The sequence below is a fragment of the Alexandromys fortis genome, unplaced genomic scaffold (genome assembly GCF_014885135.2).
Source record: "Alexandromys fortis isolate MF-2015 unplaced genomic scaffold, M_Fortis_MF-2015_v1.1 scaffold_92, whole genome shotgun sequence".
NCBI lineage: Eukaryota > Metazoa > Chordata > Mammalia > Rodentia > Cricetidae > Alexandromys > Alexandromys fortis.
The window spans coordinates 3253259-3267047 of NW_026067972.1; the positions used below are offsets into that span (position 1 = coordinate 3253259).

General features: G+C 48.1%; 1 protein-coding gene across 1 annotated transcript in view; it reads left to right on the top strand.

Moving 5' to 3' along the window:
* The window catches only part of Gabbr2 (gamma-aminobutyric acid type B receptor subunit 2), a 341698-nt gene extending 330562 nt beyond the window's left edge, over nucleotides 1-11136 (top strand). Inside the window, exons 16-18 of the mRNA XM_050155902.1 lie at nucleotides 266-395; nucleotides 5122-5239; nucleotides 8604-11136. Coding sequence (XP_050011859.1) covers nucleotides 266-395; nucleotides 5122-5239; nucleotides 8604-8769 — 414 coding nt within the window. The 3' untranslated portion in view covers nucleotides 8770-11136. The remainder of the gene's footprint in view (nucleotides 1-265; nucleotides 396-5121; nucleotides 5240-8603) is intronic.
* Nucleotides 11137-13789: the final 2653 nt, after the last annotated feature.

The following is a 13789-nucleotide window of genomic DNA, read 5'->3' on the forward strand; positions in this document are numbered from 1 at the left end:
TCAGAGGCAAGCAGACCTCTGAGTTGGAGGTCGGCCTGGGCTACAGAGCAAGCTCCAAGACAGCCAGGGCTACACAGAGAAACCCTGTCTCAAAAAAAAAAAAAAAAAAGAAAGAAAGAAAGAAAGAAAGAAAGAAAGAAAAGAAAAAGAAAAAGAAAAAGAAAAAGAAAAAGAAAAAGAAAAAAAAAGATGCAGAAGCAGAACCCTGGAGGGGGGCAGGGGCTGGGCCTGGGGACTCAGTCTCAAATGGAGCCTTGTCTTCCAGCTGGACAAAGACTTGGAAGAAGTCACCATGCAGCTACAAGACACCCCAGAGAAGACCACATACATCAAACAGAATCACTACCAAGAACTCAACGACATCCTCAGCCTGGGCAACTTCACAGAGAGCTCAGGTGAGAAGAGACAGGGCCCAGAGATGGGACCCATCACTTTGTAGATGAAAGTGAGGCTCCGAGAAAGTGGGGGGAGGGGGTACCTGGTCTGGAGCCATGCACACAGGCCAGGCTGACACACTGGGTCCTTGTCTCCTGCCTACAGCTTCGAGTCTCTCCGGAGCCTGCTCCGCACATCCCCAGCCCTGAGCTTTAACTTCTTACCCTCAGGCACCGTGTCCACTTGTATGCAGCGGCGCCCCAGTGTTCTCACAGGGACACTCTATTTCCTTCTCTGTACCTCGGAGTTGATTTACAGTTACTCCTTAAACAGTGTTTCAAGGTTCAAGACGCAGCTCATCTGTATACAGGAAAAGAACAGTCAGGTGACTGTGTTACAATGTCCTTCTTACCAACCACATGAGAAGAGTAGGTCACCGTGACATGGGCCGCTCTCTGTCTACCTCTCAGCAAAAGCCAGTGTGGGTGGGATGTTTGGAAGAGGACGTTTGCCTTTGATGTTGGAAATCAAGCCAGCCCTCCGCAAATGCAAACTGTTAAACTTGAGTTAGCAGCTTCCCAAGCAGGCATCCACCCTTGGAAATACATCCACGTAGGAAATGCATCCTACGTGTTCAACACAACATTATTGGTCGGTAAGAAAGACTACCACTAATGTACATGTACATCATTTAGAGTGACCTCATTGATTATGAAACAACAGAGCCATTGTATAGCCACTTAGGAGTGCGGTGAGGGATAGAAGGACAGCTGAGGGGCAGGGTAGAGTCTACCTATCATGTTTGAGGCCCTGGTTTCCATCCCTAGCAATGATGGGAGGTGGTAAAGGGTCTGGAAAAATAGCTCAGTGGCTAAGAACATGCCTTGAGAGGACCAGGGTTCAGTTCCCAGCACCCACACTGAGCAGCTCATAACCAGCTATAGCTCTAGTTTCCAGGGGTCTGATGCCCTCTTCTGGCCTCCTTGGGCATGCCTGAGGAGCACGTAAACTCATGCAAGGTACACATATGTACATTAAAATAAAAAAAATCTCTTTAAAATTTAAAAAAGATATGAGGGAGATCTCCAAGTGCAAGAAGCCAGCATTATGCTATACATACATATATACATACACATACATACAGAGGCATGCAGCCTGTCTTAGTTAGGGTTTCAGTTGCTGTGAAGAGACATCGTGACCATAGCAACTCTTAAAAAGAAAACTTTAGCTGGGCGGTGATGGAGCACGCCTTTAATTCCAGCACTCAGGAGGCAGACACAGGTGGATCTCTGTCAATTTGAGGCCAGCCTGACCTACAGAGTAAGTTCCAGGACAGGCTCCAAAGCTACACAGAGAAACCCTGTCTCAAAAAAACAAAAACAAAAACAAAAAAAAAAAATAACTACACTACAAATAAAGCTAAAAAAAGATTTCATTGGGCTGGCTTAAAGTTTCAAAGGTTCAATCCATTCTCATCATGGTGGGACATGGTGGCCTGCAGGCAGACATGGTGCTGGAGAAAACTGAGAGTTCTACATCTTGATTCACAGGCAGCAGAAGAAGGCTGCTATGCCACCCTGGACATAGCTCAAGCATAAACAACATCAAAGCTCACCCCCACAGTGACACTTCCTCCAACAAGGCCACACCTCCTAATAGTGCCATTCCCTATAGGCCAAGCATGCAAACATTTGAGCCTATGGGGACCATTCCTGCTCAGACCAGCACACAGTCGTGTGTGAGTGTTGGTGTGAGTGCAGCTTTTAAAGGACTAGAGAGCAAGCAGGCTGTCAGCAGTGTTCTACGGGAAAGGAAGGCTGATACCACAGGGCACAGTGGGCGAGCATTCTCTTGACTTTTCATGGATACACTCCCCTGCTGTTCAGCTTAGGGCATCATTTGTTACAAAGTTGTTTCAGGAGCTGTGGCTACAGCTCACTGTAGAGGACTTGCCTAGCCGGGCTCCAGGTTCAACCTCCAGTGACACACACAAAATCTATGTTTAAATCAATGAAAATATTTTGTTTCTTTTATTCTCCTATTTTCCTTTTTCGCCACCCTCCCCTTCCCTTCCAGTGTTCGTACTATAGAAAAATCTTTATTAATATTTAGTGAGAAGGTCACATTTAGCCCAGGTTAGCCTAGAATTTTCAATGTGTTTAGCCAAGGATAATCTTGAACTCTTGCTCTTCCTGCCTCCACCTAAAAGTACTAGTATCAAAATAACAAAATATCAAAAGTATGTGCAGGCTTTTGAAGTCATATACGTGTTTACGCACATCTTACATAAAAAGTGAACTGTAAAGAAATATTTAAATTAAAATAGTTACAAAGAATTTTAAAGAATAAAAATTACTTCTGGGCCAACCATAGTGGCACACACCTTTAATCCCAGCACTCTGGAGGCAGAGGCACCTGAGGAACACCAAAGGTGTATGACAGGGTGCCCAAGGAGTGACACCCACAATATGAGCACATCATACACACACACACATATACACACACACACACACACAAAGGAGGAAGGAAAGAAGGAATGGAGGGAGGGAGGGAGGGAGGGAGGGAGGGAGGGAGGGAGGAAGGAAGGAAGGAAGGAAGGAAGGAAGGAAGGAAGGAAGGAGAAAGAAAATCTGTAACATAATGTATTTTCTTGCAGCTCTGGAGACTGAGTCCAGAACAAGGGTATTGGTAGGCTCAGCATCTAGAGCGGTTCTTGCCTCTGTTTCTGAGATGGTGCCTCAGAAAGACTTAAGTGGAAGGGACAGAAAAGGCTCAAACTCTGTCCCTCGGGCCCCTTAGAAGGACACTAAAGCCTTCCCTAAGAGATTTACCTTCGAAACTCAGTCACCTGAAGGCACCACCTTTTAACCCACCACAATAATTACTCAGCAACCCAGATGGCTGAGGCAGGGGGATCATCTGAGCCCAGTTATCCTAGACCAGCCTGGGCAACACAATGATATCCTATGTCAAATAAATAAATAAAAATGAAACCATGAACTTAAAAGGACATGTTCAAACCCAGCACTGGGGCTATACATTGGTCCACGGGGGCTGCGCCAAGATGGGACAGACCACCTGAGTCTAGTAAACCAGAAGCAAACTTTATTCCAGGAAAAAAAGAAAAAGAAAAAGAAATCTCCGTGGGGCACAAAAAGCTTATTGGCTAGCTGAGACCACAGCCAGAGATGGACTTGTAAGGCTGTAGCAAAAACCAGTTTCTGAACTCCCCTTTTTATAGTAAGAAGCAACAAGCATTAGGCAATAACAAAGGAATTTTTACAATCTCAAGCTAAAACTCAGATACAAATTGCCCTTCTTTTCAATTTCTATTAACAGGTTTTTTTTTTTTTTTCAGTTAAACTATTGTTTGTATCTAACCCATTGTTTCTGCCTGGTACTTGCTGATAGTGTTAACTGAAGCTCTGCATTCCCCTGATACAGCCACTTTTGTATGGCAGAGAACAGTATGGACAATGCAAAACCAAAAAGTCAAAAATTGCGTACATTCCACTATTTAGAAGTTAACTCAGCTCACATCGATTACTGGTCACTAATGGCCAAGGGGGTTATCTTAGGACGAACTCTCAGTTTGCAGAGTTGACCCTCAGTTTGTAGAGGGATGCTTTAGTCTTGTAAACAGAGCAGCTAGTTGTAAAACAAAGTAACCCACTGTTAATAGTTAATCCTTAAGCTGCTGAGAAAGCTTCTGACAGCCTGCTCTCATTCTAGGCTTACAACATTGTATTTCTTTATTTATACATTCTTATTTTTGGAATCTACATTTCTATATTCTTATTCTTGGACTCTTCACTATACAGTTGACTCTTGTGAGTCACGGCACTAGTGTGGTTGTGTTCTGTAAGGTCACCATGAATAGTGACAAATACCACTCTACTCTGGGGGAAGCACAGGGCAAGGCTCCTGTGAGCTCCTGCCAGGTTGGCACTTTTTGTCAACCAATGAATGTCTTGCTTTGCTCTGTGTGTGTCACCGTCCTAGCACACACTGCATTTAGCAGCACTGAGCGCATAGTCTGCCGCACTGTGCACATGACCGGCAGCACTACAGCTTGTGCCTGATGGGAACTTACCTGACACCTGTGTTTCAGGAACACTCAGCACTCCACTTGGGGACCATTTTAAACAGGAAAGTCTCAAAAAAAAAAAAGAAAGAAAGAAAGAAAAAAACCTATGAAGCGGCACTAAAGCAACTTCAAGGATAGAGCGGTGAGGACGCTACCCAAAAGAGGCCACCTTGGGCTGGAATATATATGCCAGGCAACTCAAAATTACTCAGACAGCAGCTCAAAATTGCTCACGTACCATATGCATTAAAAAAAAAAAAAGACCATGGTGCATCTGAAGTATTGATTGCAGGCTGACAAGTCCATTTGAGAAAGCAAATGAGTTTGCAAATGCAGAATCCATGAATAATGTGAATAAAATCACACGGATGCAAAATAGCACACCTATACCATCCCCTATGACAGTGAAAACAAACCCTAATCAGTCCACTTGATTCCCATGCTGTCTCCCCCCCCCCCACACACACACACACACAATTGAAAGAGGACAGATCAGTCACACACTTCCCTTTGCTGTTGTCCATGGATGACAGGGTCCAGAAGGGCTAGGGGACAGACCCCGGCTCGGAGAATGTTATTCCATGGACAGCATCCTCAAAGGTCCCACGGTTGATTTTTAAAAACTAACTTAACAAAATGTGTGCTGTTCTTTTCGACAGATGGAGGAAAGGCCATTCTAAAAAATCACCTCGATCAAAATCCCCAGCTACAGTGGAACACAACAGAGCCCTCGAGAACGTGCAAAGATCCCATAGAAGACATCAACTCCCCAGAGCAGTAAGTACCGTCACCGCGAGAACCATGCCCAAGAACGCACTGGCCCAGCACAGCTGTCTACAATGTGCACAGCGATTATTTCACCTGAGCTCTGCAGCCATATCACAGCACAGCCGTATCACAATGCTCCTTTTACAGGCGGGAAAGCTAATATCCCAAAGGGGGGAGGTGACCCATACAAGCTCACCCAGTGCTTGAGTGCAGGACATAGGATTTGAACTCGATACTACCCCACTTTAAATCCCATGCTCTCCACCAGAGCTCACTGCTTTTGTTGTGTGCATACTGTAACCTTATGAAATTCATGTGCTCGATGATAGTTGAAACCAGTTTAGTGTCAGACAGATGCTGGAGATACAACAGTATCCAAAACAGAGACCCCTTCTTTCCAGTGAGCCCATATATAGAGAGTCTTTGTTTTCTTTGACAGGCTAATTAATTAATTAAAAGGGCAAGCATAGCATGCTCATGATAGGTTCTTTGGAGATAAATGAAGCAGGGAAGGGGTCTGTCGTTTTAAATAAGATGATTCAGAGAAAACATAAAACACATGCCCATCTCAGCTCTGTTCCCACCCGTGACTTTAGCTCCTTCTGGTGTACTGGAAGCAGGAGGTAGATACATACACTCTGACATGTGACGTCTGGGAAGCGACAAGCAGATAGGAACCAGCAAAGGCAAGCAAGTCACCCGGGCCATGCGGTGTTAATAAATCATCAACTCAGCAAATGCCGAGACTGGCCATTCAGAACTCCTGTCTGTGTTTCAGGACACAGCAGTTCACTGGCCAGCCACCTCCAGAGTGAGGCAAACCTGTGAGTCCCCTGGGCTGAACTCAGGTTCTGCTGCTGCGTGAGCTCCTGCCAAAGATGTGTTGACTGCGGGAAGGGGATTGGGATCTTAGCAGACAGGAGGACGCATTGGCTCTTAAAACACTGGGGTACACCCCCTCACCTAGACAGACTGCCTTGCCCAGGCTGCTTGAACGGGCACCTTCCCTGTATCCAAGTGTGTTCTTCAGTTCCTCTTTTCTCCCAGATGCTCAGCCAACAGATCTCGCCCCAAGGAATGATCGTGGCTGACATCATACACGGTTAACTTCATTTCAAGCATGAAGCTATTATCAGTTACTCAGGTCCCTAAGTTGCTGGCTTTGTTTCCCTGGATCCCAAAAGAAATTTAAAACTATAAATTAGGTAGCAGAAACTGGACTGATTTATAATTTGGTCAAACTGAAGGGAGAAAGAGCCCACTTTTCCCTCCAATGTGCTGGTGGCTGTCTGAGGATTATGGAAAACCCTGAGGCAAATCGCCGAAGCAACACAGCTTTAGCGTGAGACAGTTTAACCACTAGAGAGGAAGGTGACTGGTCCCAGGCTCCCTCTGTAGTCTCTGCTCTCAGCAAGGAGAGCCCAGATGTTTTTCTTCCTATGAATTTTGAAAGTCCCTCCTGCAGGCCAGGACCCCAGCCTGTTCTCATCATGGGATGACAATACAAAGTTCCTAGTCCTCTCTTCTGTGAACTTCTGAGGAGTCTTCCTGAGCCACGGGTCCTTGGGGGACAGGGGTACACTTCATATGCACCCACAGATCTCAGAAGCCACCAGGCCCTGAGTAAACTCTGAGAAACACCCTGTTCGTATTGAGTGCCTTTGCCCCAAAGCCATGTGACTCCACAGAAGCAAGGACCAGCTTCACCGTGGTTTCCCTAAACAAGTTACAGAAGTGCTCTGTCTCTCTTTGTCTTTTGTCTTTGTAACAGGGGTAGCGATGCTTTGCTCTTTGTTTTCTGTGTTTCTACTCGAGGATCTCGGTTTGATTTGGAGTGGTTTGCCCCCGAGAACCCAGATATGGAACGTACCCCTGGAGGCACTGCAATGCAAAATCCAGCAAAAATGCCTCTGGGAGCAGGAAGCCATCCCCTGGGCACATTGCCTGTAAACAGCCCTTTTAGAAACTAAAGTGACTCACTGACTTGAAGGTCTATTAAGACTTTAAGGATGTGGCCAGGAGAAGGGAGCCAGGGGGCAGCTACCTCATCCCTACTCCATCAGTACCATGAGTGTGCCTCCTCCCACTGCCCGCTCATCCCATTTCCAGCTTCTGGCTTCCTTCCAGAAGTTCTGGGGTCTTTGATGAGGAAGGGACTCGCTCACAGAGAAGGTAGCACAAAGAGGGTGGTACTTTTTTTTTTCAGAGTGAGGTTAGATATTTATTTAGTGGGTTATAGAAGGGAAGGGAAAAGATGGAAGGGGAGAAGGGGGAAGAGCAGAGAGAGAGAAACAGAGGGGGTGAAGGGAAGAAGTGGGAAGAAGGGAAAGGAAGATTAGAGGAGGGGGGAAGGGGACAGACATTTTCTGTAGAGTAGGGATCTGGAGATCATTCTACCCGTCTTGGCAGGATGGGACAATTGAGTCCCCAATGTCTTATTGTCCAGTCCCGGCAGGGTGTAGGCAGTGGAAGAGGTGAAAGGTAATTTTTTCACTGTGTGACTGGCCCTGCCACATCCAAAGCAAGCCTCCAAGTGGAGTTTCTTCTGCAGCCATCTGTCTTCTTAAAGAAGATATAGGATGCTGCCAGGAGATGTCGTGTCTCTGTGTCATAAAAAGCTTTTGTATTAAATGTCAAATGCCATACTCTCACATCTGTAAAGGTGCTTGAGGGTATCATTGTAATGGTCTGTCCTGTCCCTTTAAGAGGGTGGTACTTAAACTGGGTCATGAGCTCCAGAGGAATCAAATTCCAGGTGGGAAACATAAGGAGCACCAGGGTGCGTTGTCAGAAATGAGCCACCAGAGGGCAGCACTCAGGGGAGAAAAGACAGACGGTTCATCCAGAGCATTTGGAGAAACCTTAAGGGTCACATCTGTGTGTGTGTGTGTGTGTGTGTGTGTGTGTGTGTGTGTGTGTGTGTGTGTGTCCCAGCACTGGGTACAGACGTGGCAGAGGGGAGGGAGGGAGCAGGCAGCTGGGAAGCCCAAGATTGAAAGCTGGGGGCTGGAACTGAAAGCCATACCACACAGAGCCTTGTACAATTCAAGATGAGTGATACCTATGTATGAAGCATTGGTTGGGTCCTTATAATGTTGCCATGATGGTTACAGTAGTCAGCGAGCCCCCACCATGGGGGCGATAGGGAGTTGGCAAGATGCAATCTTGTTCCTTCTAGTCCCAAGGCAGATATAGTAGGTACCTGTGAGCCTCTGTCAAATGCCTGCTTTGTGTCTGAAGGTTTAGACTACTGAGCCAACAGGTCTGGATTTAAGGGGACACAAATCCCTATACTCAGAATAGATTGGCCAGAGTGGTAGCAAAGAGCCTTCAGGAGAGCAAGCACCCCTCACTGTGTCTCTCTTTCCTGCAGCATCCAGCGCCGGTTGTCCCTCCAGCTCCCGATCCTCCACCACGCCTACCTCCCGTCCATTGGAGGCGTGGACGCCAGCTGTGTGAGCCCCTGTGTCAGCCCTACCGCCAGTCCCCGCCACAGACATGTGCCACCCTCCTTCCGAGTCATGGTCTCGGGCCTGTAGGGGTAGGAGGCCTGGGGCCGGGGCCTCCCCGGGGACAGCACCATGCTGGGCCAAGGCACCCGCCGCTGGTGCGCTGACGGCGGTGAGAAGCTGAGCACACTATGCTGCCTCTCCAGGGCTGGCACAGCGCTCAGAGGGACTCGGCACCGACCGCGAGCCTTATCTGCGGAAGGTCTTACTCTCGCGAGGGAGGCGATGACTTCTCCTTGGTGTATGCAAGCAAAGAGGAGTTGGGACGCCTGAAACTTGCAAAAACAAATCAAAATCTAGACAAAGGAGAGAGGTCACGGACTCCAGCCATCCTCACCAAGTGGCCAGAGCAAGGGCTCGGCAGACCTCTGCACTCTGCACACACGTCATCGGCGGTGCCCGCCCCCACACACCAGCCCTTCTCCACTCTGGGGAAGAAGGTGAGCAGGGCCACTAGGTCCCCAGCAGCTGGCCCAGACCACCTCAGGCTCCCGGGAACAGGGAGTCCGCGGGAAGGGCAGACGGACAGACAAACACAGCCCTGGGGCTGGGGGACCAGAGCCGGCAGCTGTGCATGCTCCCAGGGGACACTGATCAGAAGAGAGATGTTTGTTACTCTCTGATAAACGCCACACATTAACACAATAACACCCGTTCTGGGGACTGTGGGGATTCAGGGCACCTCACTGCAGAAACTCTGCAGTGTTCAACCGACAGTCTGTCATGCTCCCACCATGTCGGCCATGTCCTTGTGTTCAATTTTAGGGTTCCTGGTAATAAGGGGAACCACCCGAGCTAATCACGGAATGTCTGCTCCCAGAAAACACGATAAAGAAAGATTGTGCACTTTAACCTCTCCCGTGGGGGCCCAAGGGCTGCTGGGATTTCCCCCCCCCCCCATTGACTTTGTTTCTGACCAAAGTGAATCAGGGGCATTCTGCTACAAGTCACCCCTGTGTTCCAGGGGAGAGTTGCTTTCCAGTGCCCCTCCAGCCCAGCCCGTGTGTGACCCCTCGGGTGTCACTGGGGTGGTCAGTCAGCAGGCTGGTTTTCACCTTCCACATCATACTTCCCTTGTCATTGAACCCCAAAGAGCACCGGCCTGAGAGTCAGACCTGGATTTGAGTCTTCAGTCCCCTCAGGCTCCCTCCGTGACCTTGGGCAAGTCACCAGTGTCGCTCTGAGCCTCAGTTTCCCCTCCGTGTAACAGACTGGGGTTGAAATAACACCCATCCTGCCTACCTCACAGGGTCACTCTGGGGATGGACACTCATCCAGGAGAGCTGTGCACTGTGAAGCAGCCCCAACCTGTGAGGTATTAGTGTGACAATGACCTTCAGCCCTCCCACAAGCCGGGGGTGCGGTGTGGCCCAGAGAAGCTTCCAGCAAGGCCCTCTCCCCCAGGGACAGCCCAGCGGGAGGGAGGCTCAGGACTCTCCTGACATTCCTAGACAGGTTCTTCCCTTGCTAAAGGCCTGAATGACGATGTCCAGGGGCGTCTGCACCACCACTGAGCGGCTTGCTCACGCCCTAAAGAATCCTAACGGCAGCTTCCACAAGCAGGCAATAATCTCTTCCCAGACCACGGCAGTCAGGAACACACTGCTATCAACCACCAGGCTGTGACGAAAGGGCCCGCGGGAATGATCATCACCAACATTTCAAGACACCCTAATTCACGTAGCATAGCTCTCCCTTTCCCTCCCTCAAAGAGAGGTTACGGAGGTTCTGTAGCTTTTAAGGGGGAAAAAAATGTCAACACATCACAGGTCAAGTTGATGTCATTCTCTGTTTAGGCACTAAAACTCCCTGCTGTCACTCACTGTGTGTTAACCAGTATTTCCTTGCTCTTTTGATTTCACCGAACCAAATTTTATTTAAAAGATCACATTAATTTTTTTCAAAGGGAAAGAGATAATTAACTGTACATAATGTATACAGACAAAAAAACTGTAGAAATATTACTCCAGCATAGCAGGAAAAAAAAAAACAAAAGTATTGGATTGTCGGAGGTGAGCGTGTGTCTGTAATCCCTTGTGACTCCGATCCGTGCTCTGTCTTCTAGGTAAACCCACAAGGTACATCTCTGTCTACTGATCCTGTAGGTTCACCATTTTTTTTAATAATTTCTCTGCAATTAACAAGCCCCACAAAGTGATTCTGGCTATCTACTGGTTCTGTTCTTTTATAAGCAGCAAACACTTGGTCCATTTCCTAGAGGCTTCCGCCTGAGGGCATCTTCCAATGACGTTAGTGCACACACACACCTGCTTTCAATTAGACCGGAACTGGCAGAATCAAATGTAAATGAGGAGTTTCTCTCACCCCACTGCATGGTATCGATTTTTAATAAATTGTTGCAAATTTGTTTTTATGAATAAAATGGGGGGAAAATCCTGTTGGTTTTCATGTCTGTTCTTTCCTGGGGTCTGAAACTCAGGAATGACTCTGAGGGGCTGCTGGGCACTGACTTTCTCTCATTTGTGTTCTATTGACAGTCACAGAGGAGTCTGCAGCCTTGTGACCCTCACCTTCATTCATTCATTCATTCATTCATTTTTAGGTTGAGACTCTCTCACTATTTATTCCAAGGTTAGCCTTGAACTCACGATCCTCCTGCTTCCTCCTGCTTCCTGCCACAGTCATCTTGACCTCAGCTTCTGATTGTCCCAAGGGTTGGAACCTGAGCTAAACTGTGTCAGTAAACCCCTTCCTTCCATAAAGAGGAATTTACTCTGCCGCAAAAGAGAAAAATAGAGTCCACTGAACAGGAGATGAGGAGCCAAGTGCTGGCAGTGTGCATGCCTTCAGAGAATTGTTTGTAGAGTCCAGCGGCATCCTACTTCTTCATCTTCTGCTTGGTTAGGCCTTCCTCAAATCCTAGACCTAGCTCAGACTGGTTGCCACATCCCTCCTGCATCCCAGGGTGCCATCCAAAGGATGCTTGCACTTTCTCCCAAGCCCTGGAGCCTGCAGCTCCAGCCGTCCACCATGTCTCCCCGGAAACACTCACTCTCTCTTCCTCTTCTCTGCGCATGCTTGCACAGTCTCCTCTAGCCCATACCGTGAGCTCCTGAGAGGGTTATTTAGCTCACAGTGCGAAGGTCTGAGAGTCTAAGGTTGGACTGTCCTATCCGGTCTGCTTGTGACGAGGGCTTTCTTGGTTGAGTCACCAGATGGTTGAAGAGTGAAAAGGGATCTGCCTGAGTGGGAAGGAGCCAAGAACACGAGTGGCCTCTCTTTCTACTACCCCATTCTCATGAGAGCTCCCTCACTCCTCGGGACCAGCATGCATCCCTTCCAAAGGTAATGCCCCATAGCTTAACTACCTTCACTAGCCCCATCTGTCGGAGATTCCACCACTCAGCCTGCTGCCCTGGGAACTGACCTTCCAGCCCAGGAGCCTATTACAGGTCGTGCCCTGGAGCCACAAGTCTCAAAGAACCTGGATTCAACAAGAAAAAAGCGAGGGAAGCAGGCCGGGAACACTGTGGTCACCTGGATTGCAAAAGGGACCCTACATGCAAAGCTTCCGGAGTCAGGCAGCTAGGAGCCAACACAAAGGCTCAGCTGGAGCTTAGGAGCAAGTCACTAGCTACCTTTGCTCTCCAGCGCACTACGACTCGATTGTTCTCCACACCTGCAACAGGAGTGTTCTGGAATAGTCAGAAAATGAGAGACTCTGTGCAGGTGAGAGACATGCGAATTCCCTCTGTCTGAGAGAACCAGGCGCTGGTGGCACGGTGCCTTTAATCCCAGCACTGGGGAGGCAGAAGCAAGTGGACCTCTGTGAGTTCAAGGCCAGAGCTTGTGCCAGGACAGCCAGGGCTGTACAGAGAAACTCTGTCTCAAAAAAACACAAACAAAAGTCTGATAGAAAAACCTGGAGCAGGATCCTTAGTCTTGAAAAACATACAGATAGCTTTTTTTCCATTTTTCTTTGTATGGGTGTTTTCACTGCATGTGCATTTATGCATCATATGTGTGCAGTGCCGGTGGAGGCCAGAGGAAGGCACTGGATCCCCTACAACTGGAGTTCCAGACAGTCAGAATGCCACTGGCTTTAATCTTCTTGCTGTTGTTTGTTTGTTTGTTTGTTTGTGCTACCAGGCAAGGTTTGGGGGGTGCTGAGGTTCAAGATCACAGCTATGTACGTGATAAGCGAGCGCTGGGCCAGCCCAGACTTGAATCATTTGTATAAAGTCACCTATGCGCAAGGTCTAGCTAAATACAAACCCATGCTAATAACCTTTGCGGAAAGCCAAACAAATGTGTAGATTAAGCACAAACAGAATGACAAATCTGGTTTAAAAAAACAAAACAAAACTTATTAGCCACCTTGGTGTGGAGGGCTAGATGTGGTTTCCTGAGGAGTAAATAGTGATTCGTGGAGCCAGTGAGCCCAGTGTGGCACAGGGATCATTCTAGGCTGTCTAGCTTGGCGTGAGGACTCAACCGTCACACGTTTTTTTCTCTCCTTAAGCCGCAGTGAACATCTCTGACACAGAACCCCACAGGAAGCCCACCTCTGTTGTTCATTTCTGCACCTGTGGCAGTCCTGGCCGAGTAACAGACGATAGCAACTGTGATTGTAATGTCAATGAGCCCTTAAGGCTGAGGGTGAGCGACTCCATGGAAGGCACTTCACGCTCACGCCACCCTCAACCAGGTGAAAACTCTCAGCTGGGAGGATGAGTAAGTCCTGGGATGCGTGGCCAGGATGTGAGGGGGGAACTGGACACACCCGCCAGTGCCCCAGTGTGTCTTCTTTATTTTATTTTTTATTTATTTATTAAAGATTTCTGACTCTTCCCTGCCACCGCCTCCCATTTAAAAATATGGAATGCTTCACGAATTTGTTTTTTTGAGACAGGGTTTCTCCGTAGCTTTAGAGCCTGTCCTCCAACTCACTCTATAGACCAGGCTGGTCTAGAACTTACAGAGATCAGCCTCTCTCCGCCTCCCAAGTGCTGGGATTAAAGGTGTGCACCACCACCACCTGGCTTCTTTAACTTGCGTCCAAAAAAAAAAAAAAAAAAAAAAAAAAAAT